The sequence below is a fragment of the Heteronotia binoei genome, chromosome 5 (genome assembly GCF_032191835.1).
Source record: "Heteronotia binoei isolate CCM8104 ecotype False Entrance Well chromosome 5, APGP_CSIRO_Hbin_v1, whole genome shotgun sequence".
Taxonomy (NCBI): Eukaryota; Metazoa; Chordata; class Lepidosauria; order Squamata; family Gekkonidae; genus Heteronotia; species Heteronotia binoei.
The window spans coordinates 11,254,085-11,279,311 of NC_083227.1; the positions used below are offsets into that span (position 1 = coordinate 11,254,085).

General features: G+C 50.1%; 1 protein-coding gene across 1 annotated transcript in view; it reads right to left on the reverse strand.

Annotated features, from left to right (window-relative positions):
• LOC132571696 (zinc finger protein with KRAB and SCAN domains 3-like) overlaps nt 1-25,227 on the reverse strand; it is a 242,888-nt gene that overhangs the window by 276 nt on the left and 217,385 nt on the right. The window contains exons 2-4 of the mRNA XM_060238488.1: nt 3,669-3,786; nt 1,548-1,861; nt 1,198-1,303 (exon numbers count right to left, since the gene is read on the reverse strand). Of these exons, the coding sequence (XP_060094471.1) occupies nt 1,198-1,303; nt 1,548-1,861; nt 3,669-3,786 (538 nt within the window). The remainder of the gene's footprint in view (nt 1-1,197; nt 1,304-1,547; nt 1,862-3,668; nt 3,787-25,227) is intronic.

Genomic DNA, 25,227 nt, shown 5'->3' on the forward strand with positions numbered 1-25,227 from the left:
TCCCACCCTCTTCCCAGGAACAAAATGGAGTGACTCTTGACACAAAGAAGCCACGTTTTGCCAAACATTACTTGGCCCTAGAAACTGGTTTTCAGAGTTCTGCTGCCCCAGAAGCTGGGGGCTTCTTTTATTCACCAGGCTGAATAGCCCTCCTATCTTCCTTTTCTCTTTTGAGCCACCTTGAGTTCCTCTCCTTCCTTGGAGGTTTTCAAACAGAGAGCCAGTTTGGTGTAGTGGTTAAGTGCACGGATTCTTATCTGGGAGAACCGGGTTTGATTCCCCACTCCTCCACTTGCAGCTGCTGGAATGGCCTTGGGTCATCCATTGCTCTCGTAGGAGTTGTACTTGAAAGGGCAGCTGCTGTGAGAGCCCTCTCCAGCCCCACCCACCTTACAGGGTGTCTGTTGTGAGGGGAGAAGGTATAGGAGATTGTAAGCTGCACTGAGTCTTTGTCTTTGAAAGGGCAGCTTCTGGGGGAGCCCTCTCAGCCCCACCCACCTGACAGGGTGTCTGTTGTGGGGGGAGAAGATATAGGAGATTGTAGGCTGCTCTGAGCCTCTGTCCTTGAAAGGGCAGCTGCTATGAGAGCCCTCTCAGCCCCACCCACTCCACAGGGTGTCTGTTGTGGGGGGAGAAGGCATAGGAGATGGTAAGCTGCACTGAGTCTTTGTCTTCGAAAGGGCAGCTTCTGGGGGAGCCCTCTCAGACCCACCCACCTCACAGGGTGTTTATTGTGGGGGGAGAAGATATAGAAGATTGTAGGCTGGTCTGAGCCTCTGTCCTTGAAAGGGCAGCTTCTGGGGGAGCCCTCTCAGCCCCACCCACCTCACAGGGTGTCTGTTGTGGGGGGAGAAGGTATAGGAGATTGTAAGCCGCTCTGAGTCTCTGATTCAGAGAGAAGGGCGGGGTATAAATCTGCAATTCTTCTTCTTCTTCTAGATGGCCATCTGACAGCGATGAAGATCCAGCGAATTTAGGGGGAGGTGTTTTGTGCGTTTCCTGTATTGCACAGGGGGTTGGACTAGATGACCCTGGAGGTACTTTCCAACTCTAGGATTCTTGATTTTATAGAAGGAAGGTGAGATAGCAATACCTAACTTAATGGGAGAACCATTATTTTTTTCCCCCTGCTCAGAAATCTCTACCCAGCAAAATCAGAGCATGCCCCAAATCCATCTGGGCACAAAACGTCCTTACCACAGGAGAGGGAATCTTGGACACGCTCCATGACGTGCGCTCTCTGGTCTTCCTCGGAAGGAGCTCCACCTGCTTCAGGGACTGTCTTGAACGATGACCCCAACATCTGAAAGAGCAGAATGGGAGAGGGGTAAGAGATGGGGTGGAAGGGAGACCCAGGAATGGATCCTGCCCCACTTCCAGACTCTGCACCCTCCCAGCAGCAGATCTAGAAGGATAAGAAATTCTCTAGTAGAAGAAGCTGCTGACGGAGGCCACGAAATCTTCCATTTGGATTATTAACACCTGGACAGATGTCTGGCAGATATTGTTGCTTGAACTGGACCCATCTGGAAGAAATCCCCTCTCACCTGTTCTGCCTGCCTCTTCTCCTCTGCCTGACTCAGGAGGAAACCTTCGGCCAGGGCCACCGCCTGGGAACTGGTCTCCGGCCCACATCCTCTGACCCAGCACTGCATTTCCTGGGGCAGGAGAGTCAGGAACTGCTCCAGGATCACCAGGTCCAGGATCTGCTTCTTGGTGTGCCTCTCTGGCTTCAACCACTGGCTGCAAAGTCCATGGAGCTGGCTGCAAACCTCTCGGGGCCCATCGGCCTCATGGTAGCAGAACAGCCGCAAGTGCTGGCAATCTACATCTGAGGTTATGCTGTCCTGGAGTGACTTTTCTGGAAGAAAGGAGATATATTAATATCTAAATTAACAGGAGGAATTAGCAGAGGTCCATCAGTGGACTATTAGCCAAAATGTATTCATGGAACTCTGTCTGGGGCAGTGATCCTCTGTATTCTTGGTGTTTGGGGGGGGGGGCAACAGTGGGAGGGCTTCAAGTATCCTGGCCCCACTGGTGGCTCTCCTGATGGCATTTGGGTTTTTGGCCACTCTGTGACACAGAATGTTGGCCTGATCGAACAGGGCTTCTCTTACATTCTTATGTGACACAGAGTGTTGGACTGGATGGGCCATTGGCCTGATCCAACAGGGCTTCTCTTCTGTTCCTATGTGACACAGAGTGTTGGACTGGATGGGCCTTTGGCCTGATCCAACATGGCTTCTCTTATGTTCTTATGTGACACAGAGTGTTGGACTGGATGGGCCATTGGCCTGATCCAACAGGGCTTCTCTTATGTTCTTATATGACACAGAGTGTTGGACTGGATGGTCCTTTGGCCTGATCCAACAGGGCTTCTCTTCTGTTCCTATGTGACACAGAGTGTTGGACTGGATGGGCCTTTGGCCTGATCCAACATGGCTTCTCTTATGTTCTTATGTGACACAGTGTTGGACTGGATGGGCCATTGGCCTGATCCAACAGGGCTTCTCTTATGTTCTTATATGACACAGAGTGTTGGACTGGATGGTCCTTTGGCCTGATCCAACAGGGCTTCTCTTCTGTTCCTATGTGAGTGTTGGACTGGAAGGGCCTTTGGCCTGATCCAACATGGCTTCTCTTATGTTCTTATGTGACACAGTGTTGGACTGGATGGGCCATTGTCCTGATCCAACAGGGCTTCTCTTATGTTCTTATGTGACACAGAGTATTGGACTGGATGGGCCATTGGCCTGATCTAACATGGCTTCTCATTTTCTTATGTGACACAGAGCGTTGGACTGGATGGGCCATTGGCCTGATCCAACAGGGCTTCTCTTATGTTCTGTTATGTTGGAGAGCCAGTTTGGTGTAGTGGTTAAGTGTGCGGACTCTTATCTGGTTGAACCAGGTTTGATACCCCACTCCTCCACTTGCACCTGCTGGCATGGTCTTGGGTCAGCGATAACTCTGGCAGAGGTTTTCCTTGAAAGGGCAGCTGCTGTGAGAGCCCTCTCTAGCCCCACCCACCTCACAGAGTGTCTGCTGTGGGGGAGGAAGGTAAAGGAGATAGTGAGCCGCTCTGAGACTCTTCGGAGTGGAAGGCGGGATATAAATCCAATATAATCTTCTTCTTCTTATGTGACACAGAGTGCTGGACTGGATGGGCCATTGCCCTGACCCAACATGGCTTCTCATGTGTTCTTAATTGCCCTCCATGAATTTGCCTAATCGCCTTTTAGAGGTATCACAATTAGTGGACAATGAGTGCCACAAGTTAACACTATGTTGTGTGAAGAAGTATTTAATATGTTTCCTGACCTGAAACCTCCACCCATCAAAATTGGACCATGCCCCAAATGCATCCAGGCACAACGAGTCCTTTAGAGCCAGTTTGGTGTAGTGGTTAAGTGCGCGGACTCTTATCTGGCAGAACCGGGTTTGATCCACCACTCCTCCACTTGCAGCTGCCGGAATAGCCTCGGGTCAGCCATAGCTCTCGCAGACCGATCCTTGAAAGGTAGCTTCTGAGAGAGCTCTCTCAGCCCCACCCACCTCACAGGGTGTTTGTTGAGGGGGAGGAAGATAAAGGAGATTGTGAGCCACTCTGAGACTCTTGAGTGGAGGGCGGAATATAAATCCAATGTCTTCTTCTTCTTCCTTACCACGGGAGAGGGAATCTTGGGCACACTCCATGATGGCCTGCACTCTGTGATCTTCCTCAGGCAGGTCTCCTTCTCCCTCAGGGATTGTGGCTTCTATCTTCAGGGATGGTCCCAACATCTGAAAGAGCAGTGAGGGAGAGGGGTAAGAGACGGAATGGAAGAGAGACCCAGGAATGGATCCTGCCCTCCTCCCAGCAGCAGATCTGGTGAAGGATAACAAATTGTCTAGTATAAGTGACTGTAAAGGAAGGCTTTTAAATCTCCCATGCGGATAATTACACTTGGATAGATGTCTGGCAGGGAACCTTTAGGACAAGGCCAGATATTGTTGCTCGAAATGGACCCATCTGGAGGGAATCCCCTCACCTGTTCTGCCTGCCTCTTCTCTGCCTGACTCAGGAGGAAACCTTCGGCCAGAGCCACCGCCTGGGAACTGGTCTCCGGCCCACATCCTCTGACCCAGCACTGTATTTCCTGGGGCAGGAGGGTCAGGAAGTGCTCCAGGGTCACCAGGTCCAGGATCTGCTTCTTGGTGTGCCTCTCCGGCTTCAGCCATTGGCTGCAAAGTCCATGGAGCTGGTTGCAGACCTCTCGGGGCCCATCGGCTTCATGGTAGCAGAACAGCCGGAAGCGTTGGCAATTTACATCTGAGGTGATGCTGTCCTTAGCCAGAATCTGCGGCTTACTTCTTTCCCTGAATTCAATGCCACTCCCAGATTGGATGGGATGGGGGCCTTTGCTTGCTGTCTTGCCAGTTCCAGGTCCTCCTGGGTCCTCGTCTGTCATCTCCTGCCCCTTCTCTTGGGTCACCTCAGACTAGGAAACGATACCTTTAGTCTCTTGGCTGTGAAGAGAAGCTTCTCTCTGGGGAAACAGAGACAGACAGACAGATAGCGACAGTGTCAAAATTAAAAAGGAACGGAGGTACACCAATGAATATCACAAACCTTCATATGCTCAGGAAACAAGGGAGAATTCTCCTGCTGGATCAGAGCAAAAGTCCTTCGTGTGGTTTGTGTAACGGTTTGATACCATTTTTCTATATTACATACCAAGCTATTTTCCCTGTGAAGAACACTTTCCCTATGAAGAAGGGTTAAAACGCTTGGGGCTCTTTAGCTTGGAGAGACATCGACTGCGGGGTGACATGAGAGAGGTTTACAAGATTAAGCATGGGATGGAGAAAGTAGAGAAAGAAGTATTTTACTCCCTTTCTCACAATACAAGAAGTCGTGGGCATTCAATGAAATTGCTGAGCGGTTGGGTTAGAACAGATAAAAGGAAGGACTTCTTCACCCAAAGGGTGATTAACATGTGGAATTCACTGCCACAAGAGGTGGTGGCAGCTACAAGCATAGCCAGCTTCAAGATGGGATAGGATAAAAATATGGAGCAGAGGTCCATCAGTGGCTGTTAGCCACAGTGTGTGTGTGTGTGTATATTGGCCCCTGTGTGACACAGAGTGTGACACAGAGTAGTATGTTCCTATGGAAGAACAAGCAGCTGAGATGGGGAGAGAACGGCAGACAGGCTTTGGCTGACATTTTGCTCAAGAATCTTGAGGTACAGGGACTCTCCCTCTGAGTCACATAAGAACATAAGAGAAGCCCTGTTGGATCAGGCCAGTGGCCCATCCAGTCCAACACTCCGTGTCACATAAGAACATAAGAGAAGCCATGTTCGATCAGGCCAATGGCCCATCCAGTCCAACACTCTGTGTCACATAAGAACATAAGAGAAGCCATGTTGGATCAGGCCAGTGGCCCCTCCAGTCCAACACTCTGTGTCACATAAGAACGTAAGAGAAGCCATGTTGGATCAGGCCAATGGCCCCTCCAGTCCAACACTCTGTGTCACATAAGAACGTAAGAGAAGCCATGTTGGATCAGGCCAATGCCCCCTCCAGTCCAACACTCTGTGTCACATAAGAACATAAGAGAAGCCATGTTGGATCAGGCCAGTGGCCCATCCAGTCCAACACTCTGTGTCACATAAGAACATAAGAGAAGCCATGTTGGATCAGGCCAATGCACCCTCCAGTCCAACACTCTGTGTCACATAAGAACATAAGAGAAGCCATGTTGGATCAGGCAATGGCCCATCCAGTCCAACACTCTGTGTCACATAAGAACATAAGAGAAGCCATATTGGATCAGGCCAGTGGCTCATCCAGTCCAACACTCTGTGTCACATAAGAACGTAAGAGAAGCCATGTTGGATCAGGCCAATAGCCCCTCCAGTCCAACACTCTGTGTCACATAAGAACATAAGAGAAGCCATGTTGGATCAGGCCAGTGGCCCATCCAGTCCAACACTCTGTGTCACATAAGAACGTAAGAGAAGCCATGTTGGATCAGGCCAATAGCCCCTCCAGTCCAACACTCTGTGTCACATAAGAACATAAGAGAAGCCATGTTGGATCAGGCCAGTGGCCCATCCAGTCCAACACTCTGTGTCACATAAGAACATAAGAGAAGCCATGTTGGATCAGGCCAATGGCCCATCCAGTCCAACACTCTGTGTCACATAAGAACATAAGAGAAGCCCTGTTGGATCAGGCCAATGGCCCCTCAAACACTCTGTTGTGGGGTAGTGGACCTCCTACTCTGGGGAAATTCCTGTGGCTCAGCTCTGCCAGGATATCTGCCACGAAAGAAAATAACAAGACACCAGAATGTTCCAGGGGGATTTCTCCTTCCAAGGGGAACCAGGCTGGTGAGCAGTATCTCTGGGAACTTCTTAACACTTGAAGAAGCAGGGTGACTATAACAAGTTTTTCATTCAGAGAAGAATCACCGTTTTCTCTTGGCCACATTTATGAACTCATCTGGACAGAAGAACCCTTTTCCAGAGTCCGGCCTGTTGTGGGAACAACCCTAAACCCAGACCTTGAACAGTCTTAGAAGATCACTAACTAAACCTGTCAGTGTTGGAGACAGGGTTTTTTGGGTGTGTGTGTGTGGAATCAGCCAATTTGCTTGACATTTGGGCCAGCCAATCAGCATGAACAACTCATTCCATTTCATCCCATCTGGGACACCTTTCTGGGCTTCCCGACAAGCAACAATTGAGCTTTGTATTCTTGCTGGCAACCCCCTGAGCGGGACCTGAACTCACAATTCCTGTGACTGTGCCCTTGTATTTCCCCCTGTTGTGTTACTTCGGGGTGGGTGGGTGGGTGGGTTATAGCTCTCCTGTCTGGCAAAAGGGTGCCGTTCCTCCCACCCAAATACCAATGCAGGAAGGAGAATCTGGCATTGTGTCACCCATATGAACTCCCCCCCCCCGGGCACTGAGGTCTGCTGTTCAACATCTTCTCATAGTCCCTGGTCCTAAGGACGCCCTGCTGGCTTCGATGAGGGCCTGGGCCTTTTTGGTCCAGGCCCCTACCTGGTGGAGATTCAGGCCCTGCGGGACTTATCAGGGTTTCGCAAGGCCTGTAAAATGGAGCTCTTCTGCCCAGCTTTTAATTAATCCAGTGGGCATCCTTTGAAAGTCATCACTCCCCTGCCCCAGCATTTCACCATTAAGAAGAAGAAGAAGATATTGGATTTATATCCCGCCCTCCACTCCGAAGAGTCTCAGAGCAGCTCACAATCTCCTTTCCCTTCCTCCCCCACAACAGACACCCTGTGAGGTGGGTGGGGCTGGAGAGGGCTCTCACAGCAGCTGCCCTTTCAAGGACAGAGGCTTAGAGCAGCCTACAATCTCCTTTCCCTTCCTCCCCCACAACAGACACCCTGTGAGGTGGGTGGGGCTGGAGAGGGCTCTCACAGCAGCTGCCCTTTCAAGGACAGAGGCTTAGAGCAGCCTACAATCTCCTTTCCCTTCCTCCCCCACAACAGACACCCTGTGAGGTGGGTGGGGCTGGAGAGGGCTCTCACAGCAGCTGCCCTTTCAAGGACAGAGGCTCAGAGCGGCCTACAATCTCCTTTCCCTTCCTCCCCCACAACAGACACCCTGTGAGGTGGGTGGGGCTGGAGAGGGCTCTCACAGCAGCTGCCCTTTCAAGGACAGAGGCTCAGAGCAGCCTACAATCTCCTTTCCCTTCCTCCCCCACAACAGACACCCTGTGAGGTGGGTGGGGCTGGAGAGGGCTCTCACAGCAGCTGCCCTTTCAAGGACAGAGGCTCAGAGCGGCCTACAATCTCCTTTCCCTTCCTCCCCCACAACAGACACCCTGTGAGGTGGGTGGGGCTGGAGAGGGCTCTCACAGCAGCTGCCCTTTCAAGGACAACTTCTGCCAGAGCTATGGCTGACCCAAGGCCATGCCAGCAGGTGCAAGTGGAGGAGTGGGGAATCAAACCCGGTTCTCCCAGATAAGAGTCCGCACACTTAACCACTACACCAAACCTCGTTATGGTGTTATGTTATGCTGTTAGCCATCAGCCACAAGCTGTTTACTGCCTATGTCTATACGATTGCTACTGTGATATAATGTGTTTTTAGCATGTCTTTCACATGCTCATGCTACTCAGATCAAAGGTTTATTCAATTTGTTAATTTTTCTATTCTGTCATTGTATCATATTACATTCTAAACCACTGCCGACCAGAGAATTTGACTTCACTGCCATTGGTTCTTAAATCTGTCCCATGTTGCATTCTGGGCCACTGCCTACCAGCTCTGTATGGCTCTGCTCAGCTATGTCTGGCTCTGTTCACGGTGCCGGATTCCTCGTCTGACGAAGTGTGCTTAAGAGCACACGAGAGCTGACGTTCGAAATAGATATGGGTTGATCTTAAAGGTGTCACTTGACGCCTGCTTTGTTCATCTGTTTTTATGGTGTTGTTTTAACTCTGTTGTTTTAGTGTTGTGAGCTGCCCTGAGCTCGCTTGCGGGATAGGGAGGGGTATAAATCTAAAAGTTAAAATTAAATTAAACTAATTCCCGCTGCCTCTTCCAAGTGAGCCGTGGAGAGATGGCACAGGGGTGACGTGATTGGAACAGATGTGTTTTCCCCCTGTGTGTCCACTTTGCAAAACACTGCTTTGGGTGGACGCTTGAACCCACATCCTTGGGTTGTCACAGACCTCAGAAGTGACGCGTCCCATTCGCTTCTCCTGGCCTCGTGTCTGCAGCCCCACAGTGGGAAGGCATCAGGGTCTTACAGAAGGGCTACAGTTGATTCCAATACAGGCAGGAGTTCCCTTCCCCTTAAGCCAACTGGAAAAGACCAGGGGTTTTTTTGCTTGGGGACTGAAATAACCAGCAACAGAACACTAGTTTTGCTCATTTCACCTTCCTAGTAATGAAAGTCACTGGTTCCTGTCCTCCCTCAAAAAACCCCAAATTCTGATTGTATGGCGGTGCAAAACGGGTGCCCATTATCAGGGTTGCCAACTTCCAGGTGGGGCCTAAAGTTCTCCCAGAATGACAACCCACCTCCAGATAAGAGTGATCCTTCCCCACCCCCGCGAAAATGTCTGCACTATGGCCTTGTGTTCCCATCTAAGCCCCCTCCCCTTCCCCAAACAGAATCCAGCCCCCCATGTCCAGGAATTTGCCACCCGGGAGCTGGCAACCCTATGAAAACCCCCTGGCTGAGAGTGCTCGCCCCAGCCTCCCTCCCTCCAGTGGCAGACTGGCCAGGGTGTCAGCTTGCCCAATTGCCCCTTAAACTTTAGACAATATGTTAAAAATGTTAATGACCACGTAGTAGCTTGAAAATATAACAGACGTTCTAAGGGCTCTTTCTGAGCAGGAACACATAGGAACCCAGTTCCGGCTGGCTTGCTGTCCAGCGTGTGGTCTAATATGCACATGTGTTCCTGCTGGGCTTTTCCTACAAAAACCCTGCGCAAAGCAAGTGATGTCAGGGGGTGTGGCCTAATATGCACACGAGTTCCTGCTGGGCTTTTTCTACAAAAACCCTGCGCGAAACAAGTGATGTCAGGGGGTGTGGCCTAATATGCACATGAGTTCCTGCTGGGCTTTTCCTACAAAAACCCCGCGCAAAACAATAGTGATGTCAGGGGGTGTGGCCTAATATGCACATGAGTTCCTGCTGGGCTTTTTCTACAAAAAGAGTCCTGGATGTTCCAATATTAGTACCGCAATGCAACTGAAATTTATGCTGTGTTTAGGGTTGCCAGCCTCTAGTATCTACTGTATACTGCCAATAATATGTACAATAAATGTACACTGTAATTACTAATATATATATATATATATATAGCAGGAGCTCCTCTGCATATTAGGCCACACCCCTCTGATGTAGCCAATCCTCCTGGAGCTTACAGTAGGCCCTGTACGAAGAGCCCTCTAAGGTTTTGAAGGATTGGCTACATGGGGGGCGTGGCCTAATATGCAGAGGAGCTCCTGCTAGAAAAAGAGCCCTACACACACACACATTCATTTCACAAAAAGTCTTAATTGTACCTTTTTCCCACTTACGTATTTTTTGGAAAATTTTATTTATTTCTTATCAAAATCAAATGGTAGTTGTGGGTGGGCTCCCTTTGTCTCCTGGCCACCAATGTTTTTAGACCCAGTCCGCCACTGGCTCCCTCCCCAGATCTCAGAAGTGATGCCCCCCCCCCCCTCCGACTCACTTCCAAGGAAAGCTTCCTGCCTTCCGCCTGCAAAGGTTTCCCCCGCTGGTGCAAATCTGCAAAGCACCTTCTCTCCTCTTTCCTCCAGCCAGAAGCAAAGCCTTCCTCCCCCCACCCCACCCCACCCCAAACAAAGAAGCCTCCCCTCTTCTCCGCCCCCCCCTCTCGCTCGGCCTCTCTAGCAGACGGCTCGCTCGGTTTAACCCTTTCAGCGCTGCAGGCGAAGGAGACGTTGTCTCCTGTCCCTCTCTCCAGGAGGCGCTTCAGCCAGGCTGCCGCCAGCAACGCCCTCTGCAGCTCAGTGGTGCTGCTCGGGAGTAACTCGACGGGGTTGCGCTCCCAGAGGGTCCCCGTGCACCCATCGCAGGAAAAGGAGGCCGAACCTGGGTTCCACGTAGTTGTATAAAGGTCAAGGTAGTCAGTCCCCTGTGCAAGCACCAGTCGTTTCCGACTCGGAGGTGACGTTGCTTTCACGTTTCCACGGCAGGCTTTTTACGGGGTGCTTTGCCACTGCCTTCCCCAGTCATCTATGCTTCCCCCCCCCAGCAAGCTGGGGACTCATTTCACCGACCTCGGAAGGATGGAAGGCTGAGTCAACCTCGAGCCAGCTACCTGAAAACCCAGCTTCCGTCGGGGATCGAACTCAGTTCGTGAGCAGAGCTTAGGACTGCAGTACTGCAGCTTTAACACTCTGCGCCACGGGGCTCAAGTAAAGGGCGCCAATTTTCAGTAAAGTCAGTTTGTTTAGGAAATTATACTGCCCTGTTGATTCTGTCTGAAATATTCTCCATTATATACTGATCCTCCCAGCAAGCTGGGTACTCCTTTCACCGACCTCGGAAGGATGGAAGGCTGAGTCGACCTCGAGCCGGCTACCTGAACCCAGCTTCCGAACAAAGCAGGAGTCAAGTATCACCTTTAAGACCAACCGACCAATTTTTATTCAGAACGCAAGCTTTCATGTGCTCTTAAGCACACTTCATCAGATGAGGAATCCAGCACCGTGAGCAAAGCTATACATAGCTGAGCAGAGCCATACAGAGCTGGTAGGCAGTGGCCCAGAATGCAACATGGTACAGATTTAAGAACCAATGGCAGTGAAGTCAAATTCTCTGGTCGGCAGTGGCTTAGAATGCAAAATGGTACAATGACAGAATGGAGCAAACCTTTGAGCTGAGTAGCATGAGCATGCGAAAGCAACAAAACAGCAGTATGCAGTAAAATTAACAAATTGAGCAAAGCTTTGATCTGAGTAGCACGAGCGTGCGAAAGCAACAAAACGGTAGTATGTCAAAATGTGAGATTGTCTGTCAATGACAACGGGAGATGGGTTCAATATATGTAATGGGATAAGCAACCAAAGTCCCTGTTTGAGTGTGTCAATACAGCTAAAAGAGAAATACATCGTATAATGATGTTCTTGTCCACCTAATTTACTTTTTAACATGTAACCATAATTCTAGTTTGCCATCTCTCTCTCTCGGCTTGACTTCGCGAACGAAGATTTAAGAAGGGTGCAGTAGTCCACGTCTGCTGCAGGCTCGCTGGTGGCTGACAAGACCAATGCGGGACAGGCAGATCCGGCCACAGTGGCTGCAGGGAAAAGTCTGATTTGGGGTTGGTGCTGTAGCAGTGCGATTCTTCCTCGATCTCCTTTTGTCCTCAAGACCAGCTATGCGTGCGTTCTCAAAGGAAGAGACAGCCTGGTGGATGGTGTGCCTCCATGCTTTGCGATCTGAGGCTAGGTCAGACCACTGGTGATGGTTGATGCGACAGGTGCCAAGGGATTTCTTCAAGGAGTCCTTGTACCTCTTCTTTGGTGCCCCTCTATTTCGATGGCCGGTGGAAAGTTAGCCATACAGAGCAATCTTGGGAAGGCGGTGGTTTTCCATCCTAGAAAACCATAGGCAAACCAAAAGTTTGCCATAGGAAAGAGGAATACAATAAAATATAGTGGAAATGGGTAAGGCATATGTAATGAGATATACAGCCAATATCCCCATTTTGAGTATGTCAATACAAATAATTATACTGATACACAATTCTAAAAGAGAAACAGAGGGACGGTGGCTCAGTGGTAGAGCATCTGCTTGGTAAGCAGAAGGTCCCAGGTTCAATCCCCGGCATCTCCAAAAAAGGGTCCAGGCAAAGAGGTGTGAAAAACCTCAGCTTGAGACCCTGGAGAGCCGACTGCCAGTCTGAGAAGACAATGCTGACTTTGATGGACCAAGGGTCTGATTCAGTAGAAGGCAGCTTCATATGTTCATATGTTTTAAACACATTGGAATACTGTGGATGTATAGCTATACTCACTGAGAGCGGGTTTAGCGGCTTCCGTTGGGATCGAACTCATGTCGTGCGCAGAGGCCTCCGACTGCAGTACCGCAGCTTTGCCACTCTGCGCCACGTAGTTGTATAGATTACAGAGGTGGCCAGCAGTAGCTTTCCAGATGTTTTTGCCTACAACTCCCATTAGATTACAGAGGTGGCCAACAGTAGCTTTCCAGATGTTTTTTTGCCTACAACTCCCATCAACCCCAGCCATGCTGGCTGGGGCTGATGGGAGTTGTAGGCAAAAAACATCTGGAGAGCTACCGTTGGCCACCCCTGCTATAGAAGGACCCCAAAACTCAATTGAGGGAGGGGGGGGGGAGGTTGAAGTTAGACTTTTCAGCGAATGCTTTTATTTTTAATAGACAATTTTCTATGGCAGCGTGGGGCGAAAAAAGCAGGCCCTCAAATGCAGCCAGAAAGCGCCCATCTGGGAGCCCGGATTCCGGGAAAGGAGGCTGGATTTGAACCCCGTCCCCTGACCCCTCCCCGTCCAAGGGCTTTGCTCCTCTGTCCCGGGCAATAGACTCTCTCTCTCTCTCTCTCCTCTTGCAGCCTCAGAGAGAGAAGGGGAAAGAAAGAATCTGCCTCAATGCAGAAAGAGCCCCCTCGCCTTGGCTTTTGCAGAAAATTAATCTAAGGGTTAAGGAGAGAGAGATTTTGGGGTGGCTGGCGAGGGAGGAGGGACTGTGAGGTCATTTCCCGTGCAGGCTTCTCCCCCCCCCCCACCCCCCACCCGTGGGAAGGCAGCCTTGGATCTTCCAAGGCGTGTCGGGATCGCCCTTCACTTTTTCTCTTTGCAGATCTGGTGAGTGGGAAATGCACGCAGGGGGTGGGGGTCATGTCGCCTTGCATGGAGACAAGAGGCTGGGTGGGGGGCGGAGGAGAGGCAGCCCTTTCCCCAAAGCCCCCCTCTTGGTCCCGTTCTCTGCAAAGCCAGGAGAGTCTTTCCAAGACATTCATTCCTGGGGACGCAGATCCAGATTCTTCCCACTGGTCCACGGTGCAGAGAAAGGTGTTTCAGCCAGGTCTGGGGGGGTGTTTGTGGTGTAGGAGAGGAGGGGAAGAAGGGGAATGAGTGGGTCTGGCGGAGGACCTCTGGTTCGAGAAAGACAGAGCTGGGCTGGGCCCCAAGGATCATCTAGTCCAACCCCCTGCACAATACAGGAACTTCACAGCTATTCCCCACCCCTCCATGCCCCCTGCTATATGGCCGGAGGATGGCAGGAAACATAAGAATATGAGAGAAGCCATGCTGGATCAGGCCAATGGCCCATCCAGTCCAACACTGTGTCACACAGTGGCCAACCCCCCCCCCCCGCCAAGTGCCATCAGGAGGTTCACAAGTGGGGCTAGAAGCCCTTCCACTTTGCCCCCAGCCCCAAGCACCAAGAATACAGAGCATCAATGCCCCAGATAGAGAGTTCCAACAATACGTCGTGGCTAATAGCATCTGATGAACCTCTGCTCCATATGTTTATCCAATCCCCTTTTGAAGCTGGCTATGCTTGTAGCTGCCACCACCTCCTGTGGCAGTGAATTCCACATGTTAATCACCCTTTGGGCGAAGAAGTATTTCCTTTATCCGTTCTAACCCGACTGCTCAGCAATTTAATTGAATGCCCACGACTTCTTGTATTGTGAGAAAGGGAGAAGAATACTTCTTTCTTTATTTTCTTTTTTTTTCCTTTCTTTTTTTAAATATACAATTTTTATTATAATAGAGAAAGAAACAAAAATACAACAAAACAACTCAACATTGGAACACAAAGTAACAATAATAACAATAATAACACTAATAACAATCATACAATCATACAACAGACCAACATACACCAGATAAACATCATTGCAGAAATCCCCAATCATACAAGGAGCATTGGGGGTCGTCCATTTACAAGCTCTGTTGTTCCAAGTCTACACCTTTTTCTTTCACCCAAAGATAGACTGGATTCCATGTCTCACTACATTTCTGCATATTACCTTCTCGTAGTCTTATAGTCAACCTATCCATCTCAGCGGCTTCTAATACTTTCTTTATTTTCTCCGTCCCATGCATAATCTTGTAAACATCTATCATGTCACCTCGAGGTTGACGTTTCTCCAAGCTAAAGAGCCCCAAGCGTTTTAACCTTTCTTCATAGGGAAAGTGTTCCAAACCTTTAATCATTCTAGTTACCCTTTTCTGCACTTTTTCCATTGCTATAATATCCTTTTTGAGGTGCGGTGACCAGAATTCTACACAGTATTCCAAATGAGACCGCAACATCGATTTATACAGGGGCATTATGATACTGGCTGATTTGTTTTCAATTCCCTTCCTAATAATTCCCAGCATGGCATTGGCCTTTTTTATTGCAATCGCACACTGTCTTGACATTTTCAGTGAGTTATCTACCACGACCCCAAGATCTCTCACTTGGTCAGTCTCTGCCAGTTCACACCCCATCAACTTGTATTTGTAGCTGGGATTCTTGGCCCCAATGTGCATTACTTTGCACTTGGCCACTTTGAACCTCATCTGCCACGTTGATGCCCACTCACCCAGCCTCAACAGATCCCTTTGGAGTGCCTCACAATCCTCTCTGGTTCTCACCACCCTGAACAATTTACTGTCATCTGCAAACTTAGCCACTTCACTGCTTACTCCCAACTCCAAATCATTAATAAACAAGTTAAAGAGCATGGGACACAGTACTGAGCCCTGCAGCTCCCCACTGCCAGGCTTAGTACTCAGTATTGGGTCCTATGCTCTCCAGAATCCCTGGGCTAATCTGGTCTGGAGGAAAAGTCCTTCCTGACCCCAACTGTGGGAGAACCAGGTTCGAATCTCCACTCTGTAGTGTCCTGGAACTTGGTGTGTGAGTTTGTGTCAGTACTTGAAGATGGTGATCGTATTTCATTGTTTTCTTTTCAACAACCTTGTGAGGCAGGTTAGGCCCTCTGAGAGTGGGTGACTGGCACAAGGTTACCCAGCAAGCTTCCATGGTAAGGGAAAGAAAAGGAAAGGTCCCCTGTGCAAGCACCAGTCATTTCCGATTCTGGGGTGATGTTGCCACGGCAGACTATTTTACAGGGTGGTTTGGCATGGCCTTCCCCAGTCATCTACACTTTCCCCCCCCAGCAAGCTGGGTCCTCATTATGGAAGGCTGAGACATCCTCGAGCTCTCTACCCAAAAACCCAGCTTCCACCGGAGATCGAACTCAGGTCGTGAGCAGAGCTTAGGACTGCAGTACTGCAGCTTTAACACTCTGCGCCACGGGTGAGTGGCACCATGGCAGAGTGAGATTCAAATCTGGGTCTTCCATACCCTAGTCTGGCAGGCTGATCACACCACACACCGGCTCTATTTTGTGCTTTCTGATAATGTATACGGAAAGCCAGTTTGGTGTAGTGGTTAAGTGTGCAGACTCTTATCTGGGAGAACCGGGTTTGATTCCCCACTTCTCCACTTGCACCTGCTAGCATGGCCTTGGGTCAGCCATAACTCTGGCAGAGGTTGTCCTTGAAAGGGCAGCTGCTGTGAGAGCCCTCTCCAGCCCCACCCACCTCACAGGGTGTCTGCTGTGGGGGAGGAAGGGAAAGGAGATTGTAGGCCGTTCTGAGCCTCTGTCCTTGAAAGGGCAGCTGCTGTGAGAGCCCTCTCAGCCCCACTCACCTCACAGGGTGTCTGTTGTGGGGGAGGAAGGGAAAGGAGATTGTAGGCCGCTCTGAGCCTCTGTCCTTGAAAGGGCAGCTGCTGTGAGAGCCCTCTCAGCCCCACCCACCTCACAGGGTGTCTGTTGTGGGGGAGGAAGGGAAAGGAGATTGTAGGCCGCTCTGAGCCTCTGTCCTTGAAAGGGCAGCTGCTGTGAGAGCCCTCTCTAGCCCCACCCACCTCACAAGGTGTCTTTTGTGGGGGAGGAAGGGAAAGGAGATTGTAGGCCGCTCTGAGCCTCTGTCCTTGAAAGGGCAGCTGCTGTGAGAGCCCTCTCCAGCCCCACCCACCTCACAGGGTGTCTGTTGTGGGGGAGGAAGGGAAAGGAGAGTGTAGGGCGCTCTGAGCCTCTGTCCTTGAAAGGGCAGCTGCTGTGAGAGCCCTCTCCAGCCCCACCCACCTCACAGGGTGTCTGTAGTGGTGGAGGAAGGTAAAGGAGATTGTGAGCTGCTCTGAGACTCTTCGGAGTGGAGGGCGGGATATAAATCCAATATCTTCTTCTTTTCTATATGTCTCTGGTGCACATATTCTCCATTAAAACCCTAATATGGCCTAATATGCAAAGGAGTTCCTGCTAAACACACAACCCCCCCCCCCCCCCTGCTTGTATCTAATATATTTATATTCATTTTGTAGAAGCGCTTTGTGGAGTAATTTTGGATCGTGCTCCACTCACCATTTCTTGTTCTGTTTTGGTTTTCTATTGGCTGTGATTTTCCTGTTTTGTGATTACCCTGCTTTAAGCAAAGTTACTGCTTCGTTCTAGGCAGGGATAATTTAGGCTAAGCTACATCTCAGTATTTCCCTACGTTAAGAGTCTATTCTGGAAATTCTTGTTGTGATGAAAAAAAGAAAATCCTTGTCAAGGGTTTTGTGTACCCATAAGATCCCATGAAATTCATGAACCTGATGTCCAAGCCAGTGTGGCGTAGTGGTTAAGAGCGGTGGACTCTAATCTGGAGAGCTGGGTTTGAATCCCCACTCCTCCACATAAGAACATAAGAGAAGCCACGTTAGATCAGGCCAGTGGCCCATCCAGTCCAACACTCTGAGTCACATAAGAACATAAGAGAAGCCCTGTTGGATCAGGCCAGTGGCCCATCCAGTCCAACACTCTGTGTCCCAGAAGAACATAAGAGAAGCCATGTTGGATCAGGCCAATGGCCCATCCAGTCCAACACTCTGTGTCACATAAGAACATAAGAGAAGCCCTGTTGGATCAGGCCAGTGGCCCATCCAGTCCAACACTCTGTGTCCCAGAAGAACATAAGAGAAGCCATGTTGGATCAGGCCAGTGGCCCATCCAGTCCAACACTCTGTGTCCCAGAAGAACATAAGAGAAGCCATGTTGGATCAGGCCAGTGGCCCATCCAGTCCAACACTCTGTGTCCCAGAAGAACATAAGAGAAGCCATGTTGGATCAGGCCAGTGGCCCATCCAGTCCAACACTCTGTGTCACGTAAGAACATAAGAGAAGCCATGTTGGATCAGACCAATGGCCCATCCAGTCCAACTCTCTGTGTCACATAAGAACATAAGAGAAGCCATGTTGGATCAGACCAATGGCCCATCCAGTCCAACACCCTGTGTCACATAAGAACATAAGAGAAGCCACGTTGGATCAGTCCAATGGCCCATCCAGTCCAACACTCTGCGTCACATAAGAACATAAGAGAAGCCATGTTGGATCAGGCCTGTGGCCCATCCAGTCCAACACTCTGTGTCACGTAAGAACATAAGAGAAGCCATGTTGGATCAGACCAATGGCCCATCCAGTCCAACTCTCTGTGTCACATAAGAACATAAGAGAAGCCATGTTGGATCAGGCCTGTGGCCCATCCAGTCCAACACCCTGTGTCACATAAGAACATAAGAGAAGCCACGTTAGATCAGTCCAATGGCCCATCTAGTCCAACACCCTGAGTCACATAACAACATAAGAGAAGCCACGTTAGATCAGTCCAATGGCCCATCTAGTCCAACACCCTGAGTCACATAACAACATAAGAGAAGCCACGTTAGATCAGTCCAATGGCCCATCTAGTCCAACACCCTGAGTCACATAACAACATAAGAGAAGCCACGTTAGATCAGTCCAATGGCCCATCTAGTCCAACACCCTGTGTCACATAAGAGAAGCCACGTTAGATCAGTCCAATGGCCCGTCTAGTCCAACACCCTGTGTCACACAGTGGCCAAAAAAATTTATATATATATATACACACACATATACACACTGTGGCTAATAGCCACTGATGGACCTCTGCTCCATATTTTTATCTAACCCCCTCTTGAAGGTGGCTATGCTTGTGGCTACCACCACCTCCTGTGGCAGTGAATTCCACATGTTAATCACCCTTTGGGTGAAGAAGTACTTCCTTTTATCCGTTTTAACCTGTCTGCTCAGCAATTTCATCGAATGCCCATGAGTTCTTGTATTGTGAGAAAGGGAGAAAAGGACTTCTTTCTCTACTTTCTCCATCCCGTGCATCATCTTGTAAACCTCTATCATGTCACCCCCGCAGTCGACGTTTCTCCAAGCTAAAGAGCCCCGACGTTTCTCCAAGCTAAAGAGCCAGTTTGGTGTAGTGGTTAAGTGTGCGGACTCTTATCTGGGAGAACCGGGTTTGATTCCCCACTCCTCCACTTGCACCTGCTGGAATGGCTTTGGGTTAGCCATAGCTCTGGCAGAAGTTGTCCTTGAAAGGGCAGCTGCTATGAGAGCCCTCTCCAGCCCCACCCACCTCACAGGGTGTCTGTTTTGGGGGAGGAAGGGAAAGCAGATTGTAGGCCGCTCTGAGCCTCTGTCCTTGAAAGGGCAGCTGCTGTGAGAGCCCTCTCCAGCCCCACCCACCTCACAGGGTGTCTGTTGTGGGGGAGGAAGGGAAAGCAGATTGTAGGCCGCTCTGAGCCTCTGTCCTTGAATGGGCAGCTGCTGTGAGAGCCCTCTCTGCCCCACCCACCTCACAGGGTGTCTGTTGTGGGGGAGGAAGGGAAAGGAGATTGTAGGCTGCTCTGAGGCTCTGTCCTTGAAAGGGCAGCTGCTGTGAGAGCCCTCTCAGCCCCACCCACCTTACAGGGTGTCTGTTGCGTGGGAGGAAGATAAAGGAGATTGTGAGGCGCTCTGAGATTCTGAAATTTGGAGTGGAGGGCAGGATATAAATCCAAAATCATCATCATCTTCACAGCCATTCACCCCCCTATCTTATACCTGCTCTCATCTTCAGCAATAGTTATGATTTATTGATTTTATTTATATCCTGGCTGTCTTTACAGTAGAAACCAAAGAAACTTGCACCCTTTTCCTCTGCTCCTTTTTACCCTCACAACAACCCTGAGAAGTAGATTATTCTGAAAGTATGGGACTGGCTGCAAATAGGGTTGCCAAGTCCAATTCAAGAAATATCTGGGGACTTTGAGGGTGGATTGTGAGCTGCTCTGAGACTCTTCGGAGTGGAGGGCGGGATATAAATCCAATATCTTCTTCTTCTTCATAGGGAAAGTGTTCCAGCCCTTTAATCAATTCACATAAAGCCAGCTGGCTGACCTTAGGCCAGACACATTTCTCGCAGAGGTGGCTCTCCGGAGAGCCAGTTTGGTGTACTGGTTAAGTGTGCGGACTCTTATCTGGGAGAACCGGGTTTGATTCCCCGCTCCTCCACTTGCACCTGCTGAGATGGCCTTGGGTCAGCCATAGCTCTGGCAGAGGTTGTCCTTGAAAGGGCAGCTGCTGTGAGAGCCCTCTCCAGCCCCACCCACCTCACAGGGTGTCTGTTGTGGGGGAGGAAGGGAAAGGAGATTGTGAGCCTCTCTGAGACTCTTCGGAGTGGAGGGCGGGATAGAAATCCAATATCTTCTTCTTCTTCAAGAGCAGTTCTCTCAGAGCCCTCTCAGCTCCACCTACCTCACAGGGTGTCTGTGGGGAGAGGAAAGGAAGGAGATTGTAAGCTGCTCTGAGACTCCGAGTGAAGAGCCGGGTAGAAATCCAACGCTCCTCTTCTTCCTCCCTCTCTCTGAATCTTTGTATTCTTTCTTGTAGGGGGAAGTCTCTGTCACCAGTTGGGATCGCTTTAAAGAGGTCTTCCCAGTCGGAGAGGACAGTAGAAGAGGTGCACTGAAAGACCATGTCCCATTTGTGGCACTTCAGTCTCACCCGCTGGTCTTAAGGCAGAAATTGTCGGCGGAACGCATCATTCTTTCAGCGTTGGAGACAAGCTCAAAGATGGAAGAGCCTGTGAAGGAGGAAGAAGATTGGAGAAGAAGAGGACAAGAAATCTCCAGGGAGGACATAACCCACTCACCTGTACAGCCCTGGCACTTCAGGCGCTTCTCCTACCAGGAGGCCGAAGGCCCCCGAAAAGTTTACAGCCGCCTTCATGGTCTTTGCTGCCAGTGGCTGAAGCCAGAGAGGCACACCAAGAAGCAGATCCTGGACCTGGTGATCCTGGAGCAGTTCCTGACTCTCCTGCCCCAGGAAATGCAGGGCTGGGTCAGAGGATGTGAGCCAGAGACCGGTTCCCAGGCGGTGGCCCTGGCCGAAGGTTTCCTCTTGGGCCAGGCAAAGAGCGCGAAGCAGGAAGAACAGGTGAGAAAGTTTCATCCTGATAGACTCAGAGGGCTGAGAAGGGTGGGAAGAATATCCAGAATATCTCCTATCCCACGTGGCCAACTTGTTCTGGAATACTTTTAGTCCACTTTTAATGCCTTTGCTTGGATAAATTTTTGGAACTGGGGGCCGCAGCTTGCAGAAATTAAAGGTAAAAGTAGTCCAAGCACCAGTCGTTTCTGACTCTGGGTTGACCGTCGCATCACGACGTTTTCACGGCAGACTTTTTACGGGGTGGTTTGCCATTGCCTTCCCCAGTCGACTACGCTTTCCCCTCAGCAAGCTGGGGACTCCTTTGACCGACCTCGGAAGGATGGACGGCTGAGTCGATCCTGAGCTGGCTACCTGAACCCAGCTTCCTCCGGGATCGAGCTCAGGTTGTGAGCAGAGAGCTTGGACTGCAGTACTGCAGCTTTACCGCTCTGCGCCGCGGGGCTCTCTTTTGCAGAAACTAGGATCCTACAATTTAATTTGTGCATAATGTAACGTGTTGTGTTAGTACTTATGCTTTGCTTCAGTTCTGTTTTTAGACTCCTGGTTGATTTTGCAATCCTAATCATATCATATTAGATCAGAGGTGGCCGAACTGTGGCTTGGGAGCCAAATATGACTCTTTCACATATATTGTGTGGCTCTCGAAGCCCCATCACCCCTTTGGTTGGCTTAGAGAAAGCATTTTGTCTCTGTAAATCACTTCTCCAAGACATGCCACCTGGTGTTGCGGAGAATGCATTTAAAGTTAAAGTTGCCTTCTTTCCACCTCTCCCTTCCCTCCCTCCCTCCTTCCTTCCCTTCCTCCCTCCCTCCTTCCTTCCCTTCCTCCCTCCCTTCTTCCTTCCTTCCTTCCCTCCCTCCCTTCCCTGCTTTGGAAGTGAATTCCTCAGTGCAGGACTGATTATCCAGCAGGAACTGATTTGTATATTAGACCACACCTCCTGACATCACCATTGATCGCACAGGTCTTTTTTTTTAGAGACAGCCCAGCAAGAACTCATTTGCGTAAGAGAGCCAGTTTGGTGTAGTGGTGAAGTGCGTGGACTCTTCTGGGAGAACCGGGTTTGATTCCCCACTCCTCTGCCTGCAGATGCTGGAATGGCCTTGGATGAGCCATGACTCTGGCAGAGGTTGTCCTTGAAAGGGCAGCTGCTGTGAGAACCCTCTCAGCCCACCCACCTCACGGGGTGTCTGTTGTGGGGGAGGAAGGGAAAGGAGATTGTAGGCCGCTCTGAGCCTCTGGCCTTGAAAGGGCAGCTGCTGTGAGAGCCCTCTCAGCCCCAACCACCTCACGGGGTGTCTGTTGTGGGGGAGCAAGGGAAAGGAGATGGTAGGCCGCTCTGAGCCTCTTTCCTTGAAAGGGCAGCTGCTGTGAGAGCCCTCTCAGCCCCACCCACCTCACAGGGTGTCTGTTGTGGGGGAGGAAGATAAAGGAGATTGTAAGCCTTGAAAGGGGCAGCTGCTGGAGAGCCCACTGAGCCCCACCCACCTCACAGGTTGTCTGTTGTGGGGGAGGAAGATAAAGGAGATTGTAAGCTTTGAAAGGGCAGCTGCTGGGAGAGCCCTCTCAGCCCCACCCACCTCACAGGGTGTCTGTTGTGTGGGGAGAAGATATAGGAGATTGTAAGCCTTGAAAGGGCAGCTGCTGGGAGAGCCCTTTCAGCCCCCCCCCCCACCTCACAGGGTGTCTGTTGTGGGGGGAGAAGATATTATAGCAGATTTTAAGCCTTGAAAGGGCAGCTACTGGGAGAGCCCTCTCAGCCCCACCCACCTCACAGGATGTCTGTTGTGTGGGGAGAAGATAGAGGAGATTGTGAGCTGCTCTGAGTCTCTGATTCAGAGAGAAGGGCGGAGTATAAAACTGCAATTCTTCTTCTATTAGGCAACACCCCCTGACACCGAGCCAGCCGGAACTGCGTTCCTGTGCATTCCGCTCAAAAAAAAGAAAGCCCTGTAAAGCAAATATCCCATGTTCAATGAAAGGAGATCTCAGACTTGCCACACCCATGGCTTTTGGCTGTGAAATTCCTTTTCATATTCCTCACTGTCCGGTTGTTTCAGGTGTGGGATGGCACCGATTCGCTCGAGGCAGAAACTCCTGATGCCCGACAGAGGTCCATGTTAACAGGGAGCAGAGGAAAGGAAGGCCAAACTGCCAGAAATTTGGGTAAGGATTAAAAGGGCAGGCTTCTCCTCGGTTACATAAACGCATGAAGCGACCTTGTTCACAGGTTACACTGAAAGCAGTGACGTGGCTAAGTTTGCAGATGCCACGAAATTGTTCAGGGTGGTGAGAACCAGAGAGGATTGTGAGGAACTCCAAAGGGATCTGTTGAGGCTGGGTGAGTGGGCGTCAATGTGGCAGATGAGGTTCAATGTGGCCAAGTGCAAAGTAATGCACATTGGGCCCAAGAATCCCAGCTACAAATACAAGTTGATGGGGTGTGAACTGGCAGAGACTGACCAGGAGAGAGATCATATATGAACATATGAAGCTGCCTTCTACTGAATTAGACCCTCGGTCCATCAAAGTCAGTATTGTCTTCTCAGACTGGCAGTGGCCCTCCAGGGTCTCAAGCTGAGGTTTTTCATGCCTATTTGCCTGGACCCTTTTTTGGAGATGCCAGGGATTGAACCTGGGACCTTCTGCTTCCCAAGCAGATGCTCTACCACTGAGCCACTGTCCTTCCCCAAAAGGGGTCATGGTATTGCGTTTGCAATAAAAAAGGCCAACACCATGCTGGGAATGATTAGGAAGGGAATTGAAAACAAATCAGCCAGTATCATAATGCCCCTGTATAAATCGATGGTGCGGTCTCATTTGGAATACTGTGCAATTCTGGTGACCGCACCTCGAAAAAGATATTATAGCATTGGAAAAAGTTCAGAAAAGGGCAACTAGAATGATTAAAGGTTTGGAACACTTTCCCTATGAAGAAAGGTTAAAACGCTTGGGGCTTTTTAGCTTGGAGAAACGTCGACTGCAGGGTGACATGATAGATGTTTACAAGATGGATGGGATGGAGAAAGTAGAGAAAGAAGTACTTTTCTCCCTTTCTCACAATATAAGAACTCGTGGGCATTCGATGAAATTGCTGAGCAGTCAGGTTAAAACAGATACAAGGAAGTCCTACACCCAGAGGGAGATTAACGTGTGGAATTCACTGCCACAGGAGGTGGTGGTGGCTACAAGCATGGCCAGCTTCAAGAGGGGATTGGATAAAAATATGGAGCAGAGGTCCATCAGTGGCTATTAGCTTCGGTATATATATGTGTGTGTGTGTGTGTGTGTGTGTGTGTATACACACATGCGCATATATTGGCCACTGTGTGACACAGAGTGTTGAACTAGATGGGCCGTTGGCCTGATCCATCATGGCTTCTCTTATGTTCTTAAAGCACATACATCCTGCATAGAATGGTAAGAGTTGGAAGGGACCTCCAAGGCCATCCAGTCTAACCCTCTGCACAGTGCAGGGACTTCACAATACCTCCCCCCACTCCATCTCACATCCCCAGTAACCCCTGCTCCATGCCCAGAAGATGGCAAAAACCTTCAGAACCCCTGGCTGAATTGACCTGGAATTAAAAATGCCCGACTGATCTGAAAGAGGCAATCAGCATTTCCCTGGGCGTGTAATAAAGGACCACAAGAACTAAGCACTGAGGCAACCCTTCCTGCCCTCCTGGTGGGCTATTTAAGATTAGGTAGCAGAGAGATAAATTTTATAAAGAACCCAAGACAAACACAAATAGACATTTTTAAAAAACTGAAAACATGCTTAAAACGTTAGCACTCATTGGTCTTAAAGATGCTTTCTTTGTATTTCTCCCATGGGATCCAGGGAACTGGGCAAAGGAAGCTCTGGCTCTTTCCTTCCTTCCCCAGGGGATGGGGAGAGGAGCCTCAGCCAATAGAAGGAAGAGAGGCTTGGCTCAGTAGCTCTGCTGTGCAATTGAGAGAACCTGTCAAAGCAAGCTGTTCCTCCCCCCTTCCTCCCCAAGGGAGGAGCCTCAGCCAATGGAGCAAATAGAGGTTTTGCTCTGTAGCTCCTGTGCAGGTGAGCAAGCCAAGCTGTGATGCAGAAGGAAGCAAGAGAGAGGGAGAAGGAAGCGGATGGCAGCCAGTTGCTCGGGGGCCTGATAGGAGCCCTCCAAGGGCCTGATTCGGCCCCCGAACTGCATGTTTGACACCCCTGAAATAGGGCATGAACTCTGAAGCAAGGACTCCCCTGATGAGCTGATATGGCAGAAAGACATCTTTCAGAGATACTAAGCCCAGGCCAGTGTTTGATAAATAAGAACCAAGAGGTGTAACTGAGCCAGGCATTTCACAGAATAACCTGCCTCCCCACCTCCTTTGTTTCCTTTGCAGG